Below are 23,415 nucleotides of genomic sequence, written 5' to 3' on the forward strand. Positions count from 1 at the left end.
CTTTCAAAACCATTTATCGACATGCTTAGTTAATTTTAGGACCTGCAATATACACTTTATCTTTCCCTGAAACTGGTTTGTTGAGGGATGAGATAAAACTAAAGATTTTTGACCATCATTCTTTGGAGGATGATTCTTTTAAGTACCTTATATTAATGGCATAGCAGTGAAATGGGTCTGTAGCTCAAGAGGACACAAGAGAAGCCGTCCTGTAGGATGTATATGTGACTGAGTTTTTATATCCAGGCGTCCCCTGAGCACAGATTAGAACTTTTCCTAGACGACTGATTTTTCATACCAGAAGCATAAGAAACAAAACTATGCAATAATGAATTATAAATAAATTTTAAAATAAAATTATACTTTCCCTTACATATATTAACCTTAACAGATATGAAATCTTTTAAATAATTTGTCATATTACAAAATTACAACAGAATATTTAAATAACCTATAGAAATAATGGTAAGTGCAATTTTTCATTCAACTGCAGAGGAAACACATGGATAATATGATTATAAATTATAATCCACTAATCTGCAGTTATCAGTGTATTATAAGAAATGTTCTTTACAATTACCTATATATATAAAAATCAATGTTTATTTGTCTGTCTGTTCCAACTTAACTCAAGATCTACCGGACAGATTTGTCTCAAATTTTACACACCTACACTTTAAATTTAAAACACTTTATTTCTTCCTTAAAGCTTATTTAATTTTCAAGAAAAAATTAATTTCTGGCTAACATTTTTTTGAATTTATTAATTTTGAAAGGGCTTAAGTTTTAACGTACAGTTATTCCTAAGTTTCAATTGATTTAGTGCACTGAAACAACTGAGCAATGGGAAATGCGATTAGAAGGCGTCCAAACTTGCACAGCTAAAGCCAGATTAACAAAAAAAATGGCAGAACGAGAGGAGCGACTACGATTGACACGATCACAAACTGCTCAATCTAGGCAGGCATCAGGCAATGAATTGGAAGAATGCACCTATCATTACGATGCCGACTATGATTATTCCGTTCATTCGTGTCGCAATTGGAAAAATGGACAAAGAGTGCCCATATTGTTCTGCACTTACATTCAAAAACGAATCACAAGGAATCTGCTGCGCAAGCGGAAAAGTTAAATTGCCCTACATTGGTTTGCCACCTAATAATTTTTTCCAAATTATCTACTGAAAATGTTACTCACAGATGTTATATGGGAGTTATTTTTTGAGGGGGCGCAGCCCCCACGTTGGTAAATTTAAAAAATTGGATTTTCTGGTATCATATAACGTATCTAAATTGCATGAAATTTTTTCTAAAAACATTAAGCTCTTAACTTGGAGTAAAGTTGATAACGTCAAAAATTTTCCAGTTGAAAAAAGAACTTTGGAAACCTGGAAAACCAAAGCGCCAAGCAAAGCGAGACCTGGCTGGGAGGTCCGGCGAAGCCGGGCCGAGCGACTAGTATATATAATAAAAATATTTGAATAACATAATTACTATGCTTCACATTTTTTTTTTTCAAATTAATTTCTACAGTTATCAATCAATTAATCAACAAGTATTAAAACCAGCTAAAGAATAAGAAACTATAAGATCTGAATTACTTTGACTCTTTGGTACAACAAATAGTATGAAGCCTTACAGACATTTTAATTTCAATCTCTCTTTTATTTCTCATACATATTTTATTAAATATGCGCCCAAACAAACAATGTTACAACAGAAATTAAAAACAAACCCATATAAAAATTACTAAACAAACTTCTAATATTATTCTTACACACACAATAATTCATAACTGAAAACTAATCATTTTTAAGCATTGCAAGGCTAAATTTAAATTACAGAAAATATAAAAATATAAACAAAATTAAAAATTTAAGAATAAGTAAATATTGTTAACATAACTACCAATTAATAAATCTACATGATAGTCCATAAATCTAACAAAAAAATATAACTTCATACAATTTATCAATTTCAGAAAATATTATGTTAAATAACAATTAAGTCCCGCAATTATAACAGACACGATATACATAAAGGTTTCACAATATTATCAAGTATAATTACAACTCTGTTATAAAATGATTAAACCACTCAGAAAAAATTCTGAATTAAAACATTCATCACACAAACAACTAATTAAGTTGTAATAGCCAGATGCTATATCCAAATCTGGAGAGGTTATATGGTCATAGTTAATACCTCCACTACATTTTTGATTAAAATTCTACTTAATATCTCAATAATTATACGTAATCATTAAAATCCCACTTGTACACGAAAACTTCCCATATTTAACCTTAAAACTTGCTCCAGACCTTATCACATCAAAATTATAAAGTTTTACCACACAAAACATGAATTCAACGTAACAAAACAAATAATGGATATATATAAGCAAATAAAACAACGAGGTCACTTTGAAACTTTCCAAATATGAAAATGTAATTAGTTTTCACTAAACAGTTTAGAAAAACAAAATAAAAGTACTAAACGTACTAGGTCAATACAAATAGCGTGAAATGATCTAAATATTTAAAAAGAAATAACAGACAGAAGATGAAAACAAGCAGTAAAACGGAGAAAAAATTTTGTGAATGTTGGATGTAAGCGGTTCTATTTCAATACTGCAATGCTACATCACACTTAAATTAATTCAAACACTTAACGATTCAAAACGCAGACAAGTACCGCATCCCGCCTGTTATTACAATAAGATGTGAATTTCCTTAGAAAATCTATTTACTGTACCATCTAAACTGTACAACCTCAATATAATTTGACAATATTACCTTCTTCGGTAATATAATCGGTTTACATTACAAACGCCCGATTAAAAGACGATTTACAGCTTATTTAAGGTTTAGGCTTTGTTGCGAACACGTAAAATACACACATCGAAACTGAGTATCTGTCTTCATTAAATTTAAATACCGCTAAACACATGAAATTATCTTATAAAAATATGAATATTACATAACAATCCAACCTGTAAATTTTCTGTAAAGTCCAAAAAATTAACATGTAACAAATTTAGTGAGGCCCACCAGTGTCGCTAACGGTGAAAGGCAGATCACCGGAAGCATTATTTCTTATTACGAGGGTAGTGTGGTAACATTGTCAAGAAAATTCTAATTTCAGCAAATATTTCATCTTCAACTATTTTTTATGTGCAAAATTCATTAAAAGAGCAAGTGGATCAATAGGTTTCTTATTACTGCTTCCAGCTTTATTGGCTAAAATGACACTATTTAATCATTAATTCTGTAAGAGTACACACCAGAAATATTAATTTTGCAATACATCGGCTAAATCGATACAATAATTTTTCATAATATATTTTACTAAGATCTCTTAGATTAAGAAGCAATTTTTTTTAATTTTCATCAGATAAGTTTACATAATTTTTAATACTTGTCACGCATTAATATTAGTAAAACTTAATCATTAAGATTATTAATTATAAGTATATACCGATATATTGTATATGCATGCATTTCTTGTTCTTTTCTTTAAAAATAATGTATTGTTTTTTGTAACTATAACTTTTTTGGAATACGATAATTTTGATTCAACGACAATGATCTAAAACGTCATGATCAGCTGGTTTAAGTTCAAGGACGTAAACAGTAAGAGTGATGAGTTGCGTATGGGTATGAACTACTGTGGAAAAAATTTAAGTCGTAATTACTAAATACGTCTATGCCACTTATTACGAATATACTTTTTTATAATTTTGAATACTTATTTATTTTCAGTTGTAATTACACTTAAATTATTCTTACTATTTTACAGACTGAGAATATACCTAACCTTGAAAATGGATGAAGATGTTTTAACAACATTAAAAATTCTTATTATTGGTGAAAGCGGTGTTGGTAAGTCAAGGTGTGTAACTGACCGAAATTTAATTTACTCAGTAATTCTTTATAGTTTAAACTAAAATAATGTTTACTTTCAAACATAAAATTTAGTTTGCCCTTACTTAGATAAAAATACGTTTGTGATGGTTGCTAATGTAGGGTTACTTTTTTTACCTATCATTTCTAGTTAGTAATTGCTTCTTTGATAGAATTACAGTTAAATTGAAATTGGTTCCAGTTTCTTAGTTTTTGAATAATGCTGTATTTTAATTGTTACTGTTACCAGCAGTAACTGCTTTATCTAGGCTTTCAATTAATTTAAATTGCCAGAAATATATCCATGAGTAGAAGTCACCATTATGTTGAAGATTTAAAAGAAGCCAGCTGACATTTTATTAGATTTGTGTGTGCTTTTATATACATATAAGCCAATTGTATTTACATTTTAGGTAAATATCCCATCTATAAATTTATCTCAACTATTAACATTAAAAAAACTACATTTTCCTAAAAATAAATGCGCATTCATAAGTTTGATTTATCATCTTACATGACAAAAATAATAAAGTACAATTTAAAGCACTGTAATAAAATTATTTTTTAGCCTATAAAATTGAAACCATTTATATAAATCTGCTTAAAGTCCTTAAATTTATATTACACTTTAATAATAGTTAAATATAATAGGTATTGGAAGTTGTATAATCTCTAAACATAAAAATTCATTCTATAAAACCTAAGAAATAAAATAGACTTTCATACTTTTAGTATTTGAGGGTGAATTTACATACTTTTAAGTTACAATACATCACCAGCCTCCATGGTGCAAATGGTAGTATCTCGACCTTTCATCCAGAGGTCCATCCTGGGTTTGAATCCTGGTCAGGCATGATATTTTCACTTGCTACAAAATTGCTATTTCATCTCATCCTCTAAAACAATACCTAACGATTGTCCCAGAGGTTTAAAAAGAAAAAAATCCAAGCAAATCAGAATAACAAATTAAAATTATTGAATATAATGTTATCATTTAATAAAACTTATCATTCAATAACTAATTAACATATTTCAGTAGTGGATTTTATGTGTTATATTTTGTTCAGGGTGTAGTTAATCAGTTCACAACATTTTATTTTTAAGGAAGGAATAACTATGTCATTAGTTAATATAAAATTAATAATAATATGGTGTAATGAATTGGTTATGATGTAAGTTAATGTTTTCTTTGAAATAAGTTTAATAATATGCTTCTCTCTTATAAACAATGCCCTGATCACTTTATGATGATGAGCAAAGTTAATATTAGTTGCTAATGATTTTGCAAAGCATTTCTAAAAATCATCATTTTTATCAAATACGAGGGACATTCAATAATTAATGAGACAAATTGATGTAGAGAAAAAACAATTTATTCAATGAGAATGAAACTTACATTACTTTTCAACATAGCCTCCAGCAACATTTAGACACTTGCCCCACGATTCTGTGAGCTTTCTGATTTTCACAGCATAGAAGTCTTTACCTTGCTGTTTGAGCCATTCGTGTACTGCTTTTTTGACTGCTTCAAACTTCTTACTATGTAAAAAGTTTTTGAGCAGGCCAAACAAATGAAAATTGGACAGGGGCAAGGTCTGGTCTGGAATGAAAATGTGGCAACACTTCCCAGCACAACTTCTTTAGCATTTCTCCCATTCTCTTTGCAGGCTTAAGTCATGTCTTGGTACCTATCTGGAACATGTTTTGCAATAATTCAGCTTGTCATGAATGAGTGAATGCGTGATTCCATCACTAATATTACAAAAAACTAGCAGTTTGGGATATATTGTCTTGGCAAAGATCATTTATGTGATTTTGCAGTGTGTTAGTCAAAACTTCAACTGACAGAGCGATAGAGATCAGTCACACTTATTCTGCCCAAATTAAACTGTTCCTTCCACTTAGTCACCTTACTGTAATTTAAACACTTTTCACCATACTGTTTCAACATTCTTGAGTAAATTTCCGCCAGTTTTATACCTTCTGATAGTAAAAAATTTATCACTAAACGTTGCTCTTCCAGCATACAAGTTTCAAGCGGAGCTGACATTATGAAATTAATAAAAGAGGTTATGTTTAGATTGATTATGATTGTACACCTGATTAAAGTGTGTTCTGAAGGTTTCCAGCTTGACCCTCAAAAAATATCATTGTTGTTGAATGAACCGTTTTTTCTCTACACCAATTTGTCCTTTTAATTATTGAATGCCCTTCATAGATATTTCTCATTATTAATTTTAATTATTGAACAACATTAAAAAAAATTTTGAAATATTTCTGTTGTCATCATTTATCTCAAATTAGGCTCCATTCATTCTCATTGTTTATCTAAGATATTCTGCCTTTAATTATACTCCATTCTGATATCTTATTAATGATCTTTAGTTGTTTGTTATTACTTTTATGACATTCAAATAATAAAAAATATTAATTTTATACTATAAAAAACTATAAGCCTATAAATATTTGATAGAATAGAAAGTTTCCAGAGATTGAGATTAAAGATAAAGAAATATAATGTTGCCTTTATTTATTTTTTTTTTTGTTTTGTTAAAAATGCCATTCTGTAATAAGTTTGTTGTAACAGTTTAATTTTCATACACGTGCATTCTTATCATCCAAAAGTGACATAAGGCAGCTTAAACATTGGTACTCCTGAAAAAATCCATGTTATAAGTCAACTGAAGCATCAATCTTAATAGGTTTTGCTCTGAAAATATACATTTGATCTGTGTGTTTCTGGAGTTCAGTGACAGCAATCATTTGACCAGCCCAGGAGCTTTAACTTTGGAAGTGGTTCTTAAAAAGAACCATTTTGGCTTACAATCATGTAACCAGGGTCAGATAAGTGGTTCTGAAAAGACTGCAAAGTCTGTACTAAATTGACTGGTAATGTAAACAGTTGTGTAAGCCTCTAATAACACTAGGATATTCTTCAAAGTTCTTTTATTCGTTTGCTTTAAAATTTAATAGTGTTCAATACTTTACAGAATGATTTAAATTTATTTTATTTGTTAAATTATTTATTGATACAACTTTTTTATTTTTTCAGTTTGTTACTGAGGTTTACTGAAAACAGCTTTGATCCTGATCAAGCATTAACAATTGGTGTTGATTTTAAAACAAAAAAATTAACCATTGATGGTAACACAGTAAAATTAGCAATATGGGTCAGTGTACTTTATCTAGCTGTTTTAATTTTAATTTGCTAATAGTGTCAGGTTAATTAATATAAGATTATAATATAATATCAGATTGTCTGAACAGCTGATTAATATGGTAAATATACGTAAAAAATTATAAACATTGAATCTAAGCACAGTATTACCAGCAGTTTCTTAGAAAATTGTTCTGAAGCCAAAATATTTAGAGTACAAAAGACTTTTTTTTTAGCTTTGGTGTAAGTTGCCGTTGACAATTTGTTTAATTAAGAAAGTTATATTAACTTTTTAATAATTTTTACTACAGAAAAATGATATAAGTAATACAAAACAAATAAATGAAAACAAATAAAAATGTAAGAAATTTTTTCTTATCTAAAAAACCTAACATAGTAGTAAAATTATGCGTTTCATAAATGGGGAATATTAATAGATTATCAACAATTAAATTTTGTAAACTTAGAAAAGTAAATAAAGTACATCGTTTGCTCATTTTCCAAAAAAGCCTTTTCAGTTTTCTAACAAAAAACATAAGGTATAGGCAGATTTTCTAAATGAAATGCACTAGTATAAATCAAGAATATAAAGAAATATTACTTCTTCTCAGAGGATTTCAAGTTCCAGAATCTTTCTTCACTATTTCAATGATTGCATATGCAACTGGTTTATTTTTATCATCTTTATACTCCATAAAACTTCAAGAACAACATTGTGTTAATAGAAAAAACATGATTGTTGAGAATGGCCCATAACTTAGTACCTTGGACAGTAATGTAATAAATACCGATGAAAACTTCATAAAGAAACAGTTTTATAAAATTCAAATTTATTTTCTGTAGAATTTGCATTGCAATTAAATTTCTTAACTCACTGCAAATACAACAATCAAGTAGATTATTGAAAAGGCAAAATAACTTAAAACAAAGACAAAATAATTGATCAATGGAGTTATGAAAACAGAGATGAAGTACTAAAAACTAATTTCAAACATAGGTTTCTTGCTATGTTTTGTGTATTATTATTTTATTATTATTAGCAACAAAATTATGGACCATTTTGTTTTTTCAACACGTACAGGAAAAATGTAAATATTAAATACTATATGTTTTAGATAATTTTTGCTATCAACAAGGCAACAAATGATTTCTCGACTTAATGGAGGTTCATCAAATTTTTGTGAAGAAGCTATGAATTACTTGAATGCATGTATTTAAATCTATATAATGGAATTTATCCTATAACAGTTGGATAGAGTGTGGAGGACTAATAACTTGGCTTCTAAGGTCACCAGATTTAATGCAATTGGTCTATCTTGTGGTTCATATAAGAAGTGTAGTGTTCAAGAAAAATAAATATAAGAGAAGTTAGAAATGAAAGTTACAACCCACTAATGTTATACAAAATATTTCTAATATAGTCCAGTTTTCCAAGAAATTTGGATCTAGCAGATTTATATTTATAAATTTTAGGCCAGTGGGTATAAGAACTTTTTCTTATATTTGTGAAAGAATACTGGAATACTGAGTGTCCTATTTGAAACATCTACTTTAACCTCTAGAACATCAGATCCTACATCAGTTTCCTGTTTTTTCCAAATTTTTTAGTACTGCTAAATGCAGTTAAATAAAACTTAAATTAAAGAAAATTAAGTTTTAATTCATTGATATACCACTGTTAAATTATAAACAAGCTTGTCATTATAACCGATTAAGTGGTATTTGCTTGAAAACACAATTATTACCATTTTTATTTTTTTATTAGAGAATCATAGTAAAAATATTTACACCCAGTTTTATCAAAATACTTCAATTAAGTTTTTTTATACATAAAATATTGAAAAACTAAATGATTCTGGGCCTATGGTATTATCATTTTTATTGAAATATTAATGCCTTTTTATAACCAGTTCAAAGGTACAAATAAGTATTGATTGTAATTTGATAATTGTAAGATACAGTTTGGTAGAGAGGATTTAACATAACATTTTCATTATCATACTATTTAGGATTGTTTGAGATGAAAACTAAAGTGTATGAAAGGCATTATTTTGGTAGGGACTTGTAGTAAAAAGTTCAAGTCCTACAAAGTATACAACCCTGCAAATACAGCTTGCAAGATTTTGCACATGGCAACGTCTGTATTTTCTAAATCATTCCAATCACATAGCAAAACTATAGTGTTTTTCTCTAAAGAATTTACTTCTTTGATATTAATTGATTTTTTAACTCCTGATTAACGTGGGATTGAGTTATTGGTAAAAAAAAACCAATTTTGAAGAGCGTAGAAATTCAGATGAATAATAAGTTATTTATAATAATGATGAATTATGAACTCTTTGTTAAAATACTTTACCCTTCAGTCTTTGATAACGTATCAGTTTTTAAATAATTAAACCAACATGAAAAAAATAAATAAATTTTCACATCTCCATGACAGAAAGTCTAATCCTGGTGCCATGTCTTTTGGCAGTTTTATGATGTGTTGTTCCTACTGCTGGATCTAATAGTTCTCTAAATTCTATGACTGCATTATAGTAAATAAATTAGTTTCTTTTTTTCATTTCATAATATATAAAATACTGCATATTCTACATAACCAAAAATATTTTTTCCCTATTGTTAGAGAAAATTCATGTTAATATTCAGTTGAAAAAATTGATTAAATATAGATTTAAAACCAGTATGAAAGTTGATAAGAAATTATTTAAATCTTATGATAATAATAAGATGGTCAGGTATACGTTGATGATATGGTTCAGTAAAATGTGTGTTTTAACTTTCCCAACTATTTTTGCAGTCTTAAAAATAACTTAATGGATATATTAGATAGTAGCACTGAATAGAAAACAAGTATGAAATATAAATCGTTGTGGAAAATAGAAAACAGCCTGACATAATTTTTTTTGTAGGACACAGCTGGTCAAGAAAGATTTAGAACATTGACTCCTAGTTATTATAGAGATGCTCAAGGTGCTATATTGGTATATGATGTTTCAAACAAGTCTACATTTAATAACCTTGAAACATGGTTAAGTGAATTGGATACATATTCTACCAAGAGCAATATAGTTAAAATGTTAGTTGGGAATAAAATTGATAAGGTATGGTGTTATAATTTTTATTTAACTTAGTTTTATTTCTAAACATGTAATTTTTATAAATTATTATTTATAGATTTCCTACAGAAGATCCACTATCAGTTTCCCTTAAATTTTATCATGGGAATGTTCTACCATCAAATTTCTTGCAATCACTTCCTCACTTGGTACTACCTTACTATTAGAACGAAAATGTAGGTCTTTCTCTTTCAGGTGATATCCAATTTAACACCTGTTAGGTAAAAACTCCTTCTCAAGGCTACTGATTACACAAATAATAAACTACCTTCTCCCTTTATCATTCAATATATATATATCAATCCATCTTTATCATTCCTTGTAATATTTTCCGAATTTTATGATGCCTTTTCTTTTGGATATTATACCTTAAAAAACACTTCAGCCTCCAAAAGTCTAACATTATCTCTTTTTTCAAGCTATCCCAGTTTACTGTCCAATGCCATCTCCTCCAAAATTAGAGAATCTTCTTTTTTTCCTGTTCCCAATGACTGATCCTCACATATTCTGGAATATATTCAAAACAGTTATTGTATGTTGTTCTTTAAGCTTTCTTATCATGATATTGGTATAAATCACCTTTACCTTCTGTTAATACAACCAGACATCCATAAAAAATAAAGATAACAAATAAATGTCCCATTTTCCCTTTACTAAAATTCTGATTCTTCTACATTTCCAGTGCAACCAGTCCAAAATTCTCCCAAGATATAACTTATAAGGTACTGAAGATGGTCCATAACCCTTCCTTAGTTACTAATTACACCAAACCTGTCTGCCACTCTCCCTACAACTTGCCACTCTCCCTACAAATGTGTGTTTTAACTTTCCCAACTATTTTTACAGTCTTAAAATATATATAGATATATTAGATAGTAGCACTGAATAGAAAACAAGTATGAAATATAAATCGTTGTGGAAAATAGAAAACAGCCTGACATAATTTTTTTTGTTGGCCACTTTTTTTTTAACATTGGCCACATTATTCTTATAAAAGTTTGTAAGAGTACCATTCAAAATGAATTGGGTCAGTATCTATCCTTACAATATTATCCTTCCCAAAAATTAATCATAAGCATATTATCACACACTTTTCCAAAGCAATCTTTTTATATATATATATGTATCTGTGCCTTTTTCACTACTTGTTGTCATTCATCCAATGACAACTTCAAAGTGAAAATATTATCCAATGTTGATGCTCTTCCTTTCTAAAATCCAACTTGCCCATACTATTTGTACAAAAGTACTATTTGTATCCCTCTTTATAAAGGTTCTTAAGAATATTTCAATAAACTCTCAAAACATAAGAATAAATTACTTCTAACTCCATACCTTTCTGAGGATCATCTTGCAATTTCTTTTTATGAGTGGATGCAATTTACATCATCTCTATTTTTTCTCTTTTAGACACCTTTTGAACAAATAGTAACTTAATCAGAACCTTTTTTTTAGCAATTCCACATTCACCAATTCACATCTCAGTATTCTTCTTACTTTTGCCTTTTTATTGGAGTCTGTTCGTATATAAGTCCAATTGTAAATGTTATTCATTGGATCCACTACCATTCAAATGATTTAGACAAACAAAATTCTAGACTTGTAACAGAAATGAAACTTGATACTACATTACTTAAAAATCAGTATCGTGATTAACACACACACTGAATGGCCAATTAATACAATTCATTTCTTTTATTTTTTTGGATGGATCTAAATTAACTTCTTATTAAGTAATTTATTTTAAGATAGAATGTACCTTTGAACTTTTAGTCACAGTTCATATATACTTGTACCTTCATGGTTATTCCCATTACCCAAATGCACTTGTAATCAGTTAACTTATGTATCTAGAGAAATCATTTTATTTAACATTGCTTGATCCATTGGCATTTTATATACTTACTTCAATTTTGAGGCTATTATTCCCTCAGATGTTTCTGATGTTACAAGTCCTTCAAGTAATTCCATGTCAAGTGGACCAGGGGTCCCCAGTTGACCACCACCAAATTTCATTAAATTTTGTGTAAACATTCACTGTGGTCTTAAATGACATTTTACCAAATTGTAGCTTTATATCTGCTGTTGGTGATTTTCTGATCTCTTAAAAAAAGGGTACTTACTACTAGTTCATGCAAACATGCAAAACAATTTGTTGACTTCTAATTTTGAAGGTAATAATAAAGCTATGGGATTGAGTTTTAATACTTTCAGTTAACATTTTATGCTGAATTCAAATATGTTATTCACAAGTTTCTTTTAGCAGCTGGTTTAGAGATATAGCAGCTGAAATTCAGCTAAAAAGTTGTGACATTTTGTAAGTCAAAGTTTGAGTTTTTATGTAATTACTTATCTAATATGTTAATCAGAATGAGGCTTTATAACCTGAAAACGGGCATAATTATGTGTAACATGTTAAAGTTTCAAGCAACTAGAGGCTTATGTTAGGAGATATTCATCATCAAATTTGGTCAAAAACATTTTAGCTCGATTTTTAACTACCTTTGAAGGTTTATATCTATGTAGGTAAGTTTATATCTATGAAGGTATATCTCTATAACTTCATAGATTTTTTTAGTTTTATAATAGTTAGAAGAGCATCTTTTAAACTACAAAATCCATCTAGTTAGTTTTTTGACCCATAGTTTGTAAGTGGCAAAAAAAACAGTTGAAAGATAATGCATATGTCACACGGGGAGCAAGTTTTTCATAATGTTTATGGATTAAATGAATACTCTAGCAAAAAGTAATTTTTTATTGAGTAATATCATCTGTTTTTCTGCCTGTTAATACAAAGTTGTTGACTGTATTAGCTATACCTTACCACCTATTGACTGCAGAGGAGACAGTTTCAACTAATTATATCTGTTATGGCAGGCACAATTTATTAAAATATTTATTACACATGCACAAAAATACTAAAATCATAAACAAAATGAAATAAGTCATAGTACTAACAGAGTGCAATAAAGTATTAAAATATTATAGAACACAGTAGGTTCAAAATAAAATAAAAATATCTGTTTGAGTATTTTCTGGCTACTTCAAAGTAGTCAGAAACTTTTTACCACAATACTTTTAATTCCACTTCAACTTAAATTGTTTCTCAATCATAGACCGGATGTATTCTGGATACACATATTGTCGTCCTGATGATGTTATTGATGAAGCTTCAAGAGTAGCAAAAATGTGTTCTGAAATCCAGCAAGTGTCCTTTCTAGGGGGCTAATAATAAGAATGAACGGCACCATGAGCATGCATAAAACTAATGAGGCATCAGTTCTTCAAAAGATATATTACATATATTTCCAATCCACAAGTAATATTCATGCAAGCCACTTATTTGCCTGGTTGCAAGCTGGTAAGTGATATGCCTTGAGTAGGTTTATCAGTTCCATAAAATCCAGCATGGTCTCAAATGATACTTCAGCTTCAAATACTGAAGTATCATTTGAGACCATGCTCTCTTGTTTCAGCAATTGTATGACCACTACTAAACCAGCTTTCCTGTTCAGATTGGATTCTCTCAACTTATTGTCTTGGAATAAAAAAGAACCCGATTCCTGGTATATTTTCTTTACAATATTCCAATAAGTCTCTGGGTGTCAAGATCTGGTTTTCTATAGGTCGCTGAAAACTGTCACATGCTGCTAATCATTTTGTAGTACTTCCAATTCCATCACAAGGTGATTTTGCATGGCTAGTACCAAAAAAGTTCCATTCAGCTATTATCCCAAAGGCTTCTTCATGGTGGCACAAATTGATAAAATTCTTGTATTGAGCAGCTGAATCATCACTGAAATAGTGTATATGCTTTATTTCAGTCACTGTCTTAAAGTATTTGATCAGTTCAGTCAAAAATATATCATCATATATATGTCAGCAATGACATAATGGCACAGACAATCATTGACCATGCAAATGCTAAGATTCTGAAGCTCACTTTTATTGTAATAAACCACGACTTGATGCAGTGTAGCTTGGCTGTTTTCCCAATGGAATCCTTGTACAGCATCTTGCACAACAAACGAATAGTTCTCAGCAAAAATCCTACAGGATAATGATATGATATCATTTAAATTTTCCTTCAGTTGTTTTAAATATGAACTATTATAATATGAAAATATTGATGTTTTGAAATAAATGGTGGCTAGTCAGGCAAAAAACCTTTAAGGAAAGCTCTTCAATAAAATTTTCCATATTTGCCTCTTGCGTCTCCAATGTGTCTCTGTCTGTATGAATCCTTTGCTTACATTTTATTAGTTCGTCCAAGTATAATCTTTAAGCTCATCTAATAAATAGGGCTTCAATCCAGTTTTTCCAGGACACTGTTCACAATGTTGTAGTATGCAATCCTTAGATTCTAAGCTGCAGACAATTTTCGCAGTCACTACCTTGTAGTCATCCTTCATCGATATGCTATCACGAGCTTAACATTTTGATGAATGGTACAAACACAAACTGAATGTGTGCCAGCAGCACCAACTAAAATGCACCATTTTGGCCTAAGTTAAAAACATATTAAGAGCAAATTTCACGCGATAATGTGTGCAGTAAGCTATGAACATCTCTTTTAAATTGCATAGAAGTAGACGTTTCTGCATGTAAACTATTTCACCATTGATCCTAACTGAAACAAAATCTTTCTTTCCTGGACAAATTCAGGAAAATTCATCATCTTCAAAAAATTTGAGGGCCCGTTGTCTAATCATCCTTCAATCTTCCTCCTTTTTTTTTCTGGTATCGCCAAAATACCAACTTCAGATTTGAGCTTCCTGACCTACTTCACATTGCTTCACCTACTTCTTCACCTACTTCACCTAATCACATTGAAACCTGGAATTCATTAGATGTTTTCTCATTATTCCAGCTACTTACTGGGTGCCATATTTCAAAATTTGAACGTGTTGTGGGCAAGCTGAGATCTAAAGTTTGGTTTTGAGCTCTTCAATCAGGATATCCAGACCTTTACACCCTTGACATTGCTTATTCTTTAATGTTTGCATTACATCAGTATCACTCAAACCAGCAGCAGCTGCTGCTATAGTAGCAATAGCATCTTGTGCTCTTCTTGCCTTCTGCTTCAGGTAGCCTTTTGAATTCTGTTTGCTAACTTATTTAAGCTTCAAAGGAGAGACTCCAAGTTGTGACAGTGAGGTATCCATTCTTCCAGAAGCTTCTACTATTTCCACATCACTAGATTCTGATTCTGGCTGATCACTTTGATCATTCTTTGGCTGAGTCTCTCTTTGAGCCAATCTTTGCCTACATCATGGGCATAATTTTTGACCTGGCTTGAAATAATAATTTGTTAATGCTTTTAATCAGTCAGCAGAATCAATAACAATAGACCACAATCCTTTTATGGCTTTGTGCAACTCTTTTCCAAATGGATTACAGCAGTCCTTCTGTAGGAATTCAAACTTTGTCAGCAAAACAGCCTTGTGATAGGAACATATGTCAGAATCTTCATTAAAGCTAAATCCAGATCGCTGCTGTAAAGTTCTGTGTCCATTGCTGATAGTTCGTATACAGGAAACAAAAAACTTTTTCCATAATTAAACATTAAAGACTTGTGGCATTCAGACATCAGGCTTGCCAAAATGGCAGGGCCCAAGAATTTCACTCCATTTTAAAACAATTCAAAACACAGTTGGAGATAACAATAAATGTCACTACTGATTATAGAAGTTATTCACTAACAACTATGCTAATTCACAAAAAGTTGATGCTTATATACTCTTTCTTCAAAAATTTAGAATATTCTAGAAAATGGGATTTTACAGAATATTCTAGAACTTTCTATAATGTTCTATAGAATTAGGGTTTCCAGAAAATTCTAGAACATTTAAAAATGGATTTTTTTTTAGATCAGCCTAGAAAGTTCTACAATAGTCTAAAATTTTCTGGAAGACTGCAAATTTTTTTCAGTATATTGTAAATTTTAGAACATTCTTTAAGAAATCTAATAAAATTCTGAAGGATTGAATGTTTTTCCACCTTCAGCTGTTTTAATTAACTAGAAATGTCCACAGGTTAAAAATCTATCACATGCAAAAGATTAATCATCTTTGTAAAGCTTTCTTACGTACTATAATATACAGGTCAAATACAAAATGCATGGATTATCTGTTTAAAAGCTGCCCTTTACACCTATTATAAACTAACAAAATCTGAGAAGGTGTACCTGAGATATAAGCCTTCAAAGATGGGCTTATAAATCATGATAAAAAATTTTTTACCAAATTTGGAGATAGATTTCTCCTGATATAAGATTCCAATTGCTTTGAAAGTGCAGGATCCTACACATGACCGTTATTCCATTTTTCAAATTACAAAGATTAAAGAATTAGATAAGCTCAAACTTATATATTTGCTTCCAAAATATTGTGACAAATTTTTGGGTGAATTTCAGCTGCTATATCTCAAAACAAGGTTTCAAAAGAAACTTGTGACAAACATATTCAGATGTAGCATAAAGATTTAACCAACAGTACCAAAATTCAAATCTGTATCTTTATTATTGCCATCAAAATTGTCAAAGATAACAATTTTTACATGTGTTCACAAACTATAAGTACGTATCCATTTTTCAAGAAGCCACTAAAAATCAGCCATAGTAGATAAAGAGCTGCAATTTGGTAAAATGGCATTTCAGAGTGTGGGGAACCTCCACCAAAAATTTGATGATATTTGAAGATTGTCAATTGGGAACGATTTTCAAAACTGCACCATTTGACATGGAATGACCCATCATACTTTGTTACTGAGCAGTGACGACTCATAGCTAAAATTACAGGAGGGTGCTGCTCCAGAAAAATTTTTTCTGGGCCTTTTCAAGGCTATGGTTAAAGTTTTCTGTAAAATAAAAGAACTGAAAAAATAATTAATCAAATAGAACAGCTGGAAGCAGGATAATAATCTAATTCTACACTTTATCACATTCAAGAATATAGTACATGGTTTTTAAGCACACTGTACTTAAACCGTATTCGGTTTAACCAAATAAATAATAAATGTCAATACAGATAATATTCTTTAGTATTATTAGATAATAACTTAATTAAATGTCCTCTTAAAAACACTATTGTCCAATGGTGCTTAATTTAAATTTCTATGTATATAGAAACAAATACATAATTAGTTTTCATTAATTACTTACTCTTTCGCCCTTCCAACATGTTTTTGGACAGATTTGAAATCAAAGAGCCTTGCTTACCACCATCTTCTGATCACCACTGAAAAAACAACTAAACCTCATTCATATTCCTTCTACTGACTAAACTAGAAAAGGAAATGAACAAGGAACGTTCCATATACACGTGAAGTAAAAAAAAAACTACCTTCCACCAGCACGCCAGGGTCGGCACTTCAGGAGCACAGTGCTCTCTCTCCCTCCCAGCCTTGCATGCAGCTTCCTATGTGTGCATGCACACAACAGCTAAACCCACGCCGCTAGAACTGTGAAGTGCACAGTTCATACAAAGACTTTTGTATCTTTTTCATAAACTGGGGGATGGCTACTGACATTAATCTTAAGGATTATATATTGTACAAGTATAAAAAATGGACTCAATTTATTAAATATTATCAATAATATTGAGTAGAAAGGGGGTGCTGCATTTCCACAGTGCCTATATGCAAGCTGCCACTTACTGAGAATCCTTTATTATTCTATTTGTTCTTAAATATATCTTAACTATAACTGAGGTTTAAGGAAGCTAATGTATTAAGTCTAGTTAAATATAGTAAAGTAGATCTACAAATATTTGCAGAATTTCAATATTTAATATGAAAAAGAACAGAAGATGGATGAGGTAGGGAGCTTTAAAAAATTTCTGTTAGCATAAGAGAGTTTTCATATCAAAAAGAAGTCTGCTGCTGTTAATCGTATCAAGCATGAATTTAGGAATTGAAAAAAAATATTTGTTAGGTATTATATTAGTTAGCTAGGCAGTTCCTGCATTATGTTAAATTTGTGAAAATTGCTCTTCATTTAGATGAATTGTTAGCAATTTCAGTCATTCATTCACTCTTTCTTTATCTACTTGTTCAAAAGTCATTTCATGCTCCTTGATACGATACACGTATATGATGCTGAAATGTAATCCACAGTCACTCATAAGTCACAAACTAAAAGAGATGGTCAAATGAAATAAATATGGCATAAAAGTATGCAACAAAGACTTAATTTATTTTTCCATGTAATCATCATTTATAGTTAAATATTTCTCCCAATGCTGAACCAGTTTTCTTAATGCATCAATGAAAAATGTTGGTGGTCTTTCCGTGATCCATGACCTCACTATGTACAGTCCATAATCTGTGAAATGAATACCCTCTTTAACTGCGGAAATAAGTGAAAATCAAAGGTCACCAAATTTTGTGAGTGTGGAGGTCATTAATAGGTTCCAATTTTAACTTCACAAGAGCCTCAGCAGTTGCACAAAATATGTGTCGCCAAACATTATTGTCTTGCAGAATTATAGTTTCTGTAGATTGTCAAACACGACACACATCTCCTAAGGAGTTTTAACTGCCATGTATCACACAGTATTTATGGTCGATCCAGCCTCTAGGTGGTCAGTCACACACGTATGCTTGGAATCACAGAACACTGTCAAAAAATTTTTTTTTTGCAGAGGATTGTGTTTCATTTTTGGATCGTGATTAACAATATGCCAGCCTTTCATGCTCTGATGTTTTTCTTCTGGGTTGTAAAGATGCATCAGGTTCATTTCCCGTGACAATATTGAAAAGGATGTCATCTCCCTTATCACAATAACGTTTCACAACATTTCTTTCATGATCTTTTTTCTTTTCTGAGTTTCCATGGCACCCACCATAAAAAAGATTTTACAATAGCCCAGTTGTACAAGTAATGTGTCTATCCAGGTAGTAGTGAGGTATGTAATGCAATGGTTATTTTAAATAAATTCATTTACCTCCCATTGGTGCTTTCATCAGTCACAGAAACTGGTTGACCACTGCGAGATTCATCCTCAATATTCATTTTACCGCCTTCTGATACACAAAATTTTATTGCCCAATAACTCACAGTACTTTGATCAGCAGTTTCATCTTCATAAATAGCTTGTAGATGTTGATGAGTGTCACTACATCTACTCTTTCTGCTTTAAAAATTTTATCACTGCATGTGGTTTTAAATGCATTGATGTAGTAGCCAAACTTGAATCCATAAAGGTAACTGTCAGAAAATGAAAGAGACAGGTTATCAAGTTTTGGAATGTTAGTAATAAGGGAATGAAACTACAAGAGATAGCACCTCTTGCTACGTGCAACATTTTGTTCTCGTATTACCTTTCAGTGTGCAATAATTATATTTTAGCCATCTCTCGTATATACTAGTATAAAATTAAATGTTTTGTATTGAGTATAGCATTTTATGTAAAAAAGAGAAGACAAATACAGAAGAAAGATTTTTGTGAGAGAAGACACACAGCTGCATATTAGCTTAATTTTTTGTTCATTTTAGTATTAATTGTTTTCCTCCATTCCTATTGTTTTTAAGATTAATTTAATTCAGGATTATTTCTTTTTAGGATGGGAGAGAAGTATCTCGTGAAGAGGGAATGAAATTTGCAAGAAGACATGCAACACTTTTTATTGAATCCAGTGCTAAAACAAAAGATGGTGTTCAGTGTGCCTTTGAAGAACTCGTTCAGAAAGTAAGTAAAATGATTTTTTATCATATTATTAAGTAATAATTGTAGAATACTGTATTTTAAAAACTTTTTTTGGAGCAAAAATAATTTCCAAGCACAATGAAATATTAAAGGTATTCAACATGCACAACATTTCTTTATTAAATTGGAACATTGAGAAAACACAGTTGACCTAATTTCAGTATTGTTAAACTTTATTTCTTATTTTAATAAATTTATCAAAAAATGAATCTAGAAATTAATGATCGTATGTTTTTAAACATAAGATCAGATTATAATTTTCAATGTTTTTAAATATTATTTTCTCAATTATCTTTACTTAAACTCTCAGGTGTTGAATCATCAGTACAGCTACCAGTGTCAGATGCCAAATTGGCTTCTTTTGCACAACATTCTAAATATCATCTCAGAACAATCTTTCACATTTGATAACAGAATTTCAAAAATCATGTTTTTATACTTTTCCCATGTTTTCAAAATTGATTTTATGGCATTGCTTTTTTATTTTTTGTTACTAATTTTTATTTACCATCATTTCTTCATCTTTGATGAAAAATAGAATAAACTTTGTTAATTTCTAATACAAAGGAGTCGACTGCTAAATCTAAGTGACATGTGGTTAAATAAATGAATAACTTTATATATCAAAAGCTTGTTGGTTAATTCAATTTTTATACATAATTTTTAAACTCTTGTACCAAGAGATCATATAAGCACAAAAAGTCATTCTCCTCTGTGTGATGAGTAGTATTTAACCTGAGTCCATTTCTTCTGGTCTAATGCTCTGGTGATTTCTTCAGAATAACATATAATTCTTTGTTTAGGAGTGTGTGCAAATGTATTGTTTGCATGTCATGTAGCAAATAATTGTGTTTACTGATTTAAAAATTGCTCAATTTACAAAATAAGGTTTTTGGTAGAATTAGAAATATTTTTTATTTTTATTTTTTTGTTTTTTTTTTAGATTATACAGACACCAGGTTTATGGGAAACACATGTGCAAAATGGTAAGAAGACAATAATGGTAACAGAAGATAACAGTTATTCAATGCCTTCTTCATGTGGTGGGTGGCAATGCAGCGTAGTTTAATTTATTTTATTTAATTCAAAAATGTTAGGTTTTATAATATTTTTTTTTATTCATTATTGGATTATGGTTTTCCCTCAATGTTATCATCATTACTATTAGGAACTGTATATTATTTTTAAACCTTTTTTTTATCATACTTCAACAGTAAATCATAACTAAAGCTGCTAGTTGCTGAAATCTGTAATATGAAGTTCTATGTGTAACTAATATTGCAAATATTCTGCAGTCTTTTATAAGCTGCTAACTCATAAGTGAATGTTTATTAATTATATGTAGCTTTAAAAATTATTAATATCAATTAATTTTGGCTAATATTTATAGAAATATTTAGTTAATTATTTTTTTTAACTTAGTGTTGATATTAAATACTTTATAATCATGATAAATAGAAATTTTGATAACTATTATTTACGTTCCTGTTATTATATATATATATCTTTTTCTTAGTTTTATTTTTTTATATTATGTTATGGTACTGAATATATTCTATGAAATAGTATGTCAACTGAAAGAATTGTAATAATCTTTGCATGAATAAAGAGAGCTTTGGTATAGAATCAATAACAGAAAGTACTTTATAAATTACTCGTATTGTGTCGTACTTGGATAAACACAACTTATTTATTATTGCAATAGCATCATCTCATTTAAATTTTTCACACTTCATCTTTTGTTCAGAATTTATTATTTTTTATGTGCAAGTATATTATATAAAATAGTATTTATGAGATTTGATCTTATTCTTAGAGATTAATAATCTCTTTAAGCACCAGTAAACATTTTTTACAGTAATTACCTATTTTGTGGCTTGGACATAAAATTTTTTATGGTATTATAATTCTTTTCAAAATTGTATATTTTTTACAGCTTGTTATTCTCCTATAACTAAATTTTATATTTATCTTATATTGTGTTATTTTTGGCACCCAATGTAATTTGTTTTTTGGCAGTATTTATTAATGTTAGGCCCTTACAGAAGGATTTTACCCCACTTCACTATTTTACTATTCATTAAAATAAAGTACATGAAGTTTCTGTTTTGTTACTATTCATTCATTAAAATAAAAGTACATGAATTGTTACTATTCATTAAAATAAAGTACATGATTAACTGTTAAGGTTTGTAGTGGGTATTTTTATTGTGACTTCTATAGTTTCAGTCAATATTCTTGCAAAGTAACAACACATATTTTTTATAAAATGTTAATCCAGCTTATTTTCAGTCCAATGACTGCATGTGAAATTTTACCAGAAAGAGTATTTGCATTGAAAAGTGATAAGTTAATAATAATCATGTAACAATATAACTATTACATATATATTTTTAATAAAAATTATTATTTTATTGTTTATTATTATATTATGTATGTGCAGTAATTTTTACCTTATTTGAATAAATACTATACAGTTTTTTATTTTATTTTTGTTCATAATTATCTAGATTATACTCCGTAATGAGATACAAGAGTTATGAAGATTTCGTAACGCATTTTTCTTATGATTTCCAAGTTACTCCTTTTCTTTACCACAATGTCTGATCAGTCTGTTGATCAGATCTTGGGTGGAAGATCTGAAACCACAGTTCTTTTCAGTTGTAGGGAGAAAGACTTACAAGCTGCCATTTTGTTATTGCAAGGATGCAAAAAATAACTCATTATTACATAGTGTAACACTCCGTTACAGGAGGCACTCCATTTACTCGATCATACATTCATCCTCTGATGAGTGTGTAAATGTAGTCCTTGTACATTCTCAGTTTGACCATTCCTGAGTGGTTTGTAAGCATAGCTTACAAAGGATGCTTTGTAAGTGGTTTGTAAGCTATGCTTACAAACCACTCAGGAATGGTCAAACTGAGAATGTACAAGGACTACATTTACACACTCATCAGAGGATGAATGTATGATCGAGTAAATGGAGTGCCTCCTGTAACGGAGTGTTACACTATGTAATAATGAGTTATTTTTTTAAACCTATATGAGAAGAATTTCTGAAAGACCTGAAAAATTGGCCTAGTTGAACAATCAAGTTGCTTAGAAATAATACTCAACCTACTAGGGTTAGGCGTTAGGCAAAAGGGTGGTTTTAAAACATGCTGTGCGACAGTATAACTTGACAAATCTGATCAGCTTAGAACAAAGTGACTGTGACATTTGCAACATTGCAAATGGTGAAGAAATAATATATTTTGCAAAACTGAACAAAAAATACTTCATGCTTTAGTTAAACTTGATCACCAAAATTTCCCAGCTGTGGACACTGACAAGAAACCTACTGAAATAATTCTGGTTATGCTTTCAGCCTCTTGAAACTCTAGTAGCTTCAACGTTTTTGTAGTATAATAATCAGAACTCCCATTTTAATATTGAGACTATGGCTAAGCTGGAAAATCTGCAGAATTCAAAAATTTTGGAGAATGGTGGACTGAATCTTCAGTACAGTATTGATCACAGAGCCTACAG

The 23,415-nt window shown here is 29.9% G+C and overlaps 2 protein-coding genes across 3 annotated transcripts in view; one reads left to right on the plus strand and one right to left on the minus strand.

Moving 5' to 3' along the window:
* The window catches only part of LOC142319590 (ATP-binding cassette sub-family F member 2), a 55,364-nt gene extending 52,232 nt beyond the window's left edge, over window positions 1-3,132 (minus strand). Inside the window, exon 1 of one of the 2 annotated variants that reach the window (XM_075357053.1) lies at window positions 2,992-3,132. The gene's annotated coding sequence lies outside the window, so the exon portion shown is untranslated. Of the gene's footprint in view, window positions 1-2,794; window positions 2,925-2,991 lie in introns of those variants that run through there. The other variant, XM_075357054.1, reaches the window with a different exon arrangement.
* Window positions 3,133-3,610: 478 nt separating this feature from the next.
* Window positions 3,611-22,373, plus strand: LOC142319591 (ras-related protein Rab-18-B-like). Its single transcript, XM_075357055.1, has 5 exons — window positions 3,611-3,890; window positions 6,954-7,071; window positions 9,971-10,162; window positions 19,741-19,866; window positions 20,828-22,373. The coding sequence occupies exons 1-5, from the start codon at window positions 3,823-3,825 to the stop codon at window positions 20,951-20,953; spliced, it is 630 nt and encodes a 209-aa protein (XP_075213170.1). The 5' UTR covers window positions 3,611-3,822; the 3' UTR covers window positions 20,954-22,373.
* The last annotated feature ends 1,042 nt before the right edge of the window (window positions 22,374-23,415 follow it).

Source organism: Lycorma delicatula, chromosome 2, assembly GCF_047948215.1.
Source record: "Lycorma delicatula isolate Av1 chromosome 2, ASM4794821v1, whole genome shotgun sequence".
Lineage (NCBI taxonomy): Eukaryota > Metazoa > Arthropoda > Insecta > Hemiptera > Fulgoridae > Lycorma > Lycorma delicatula.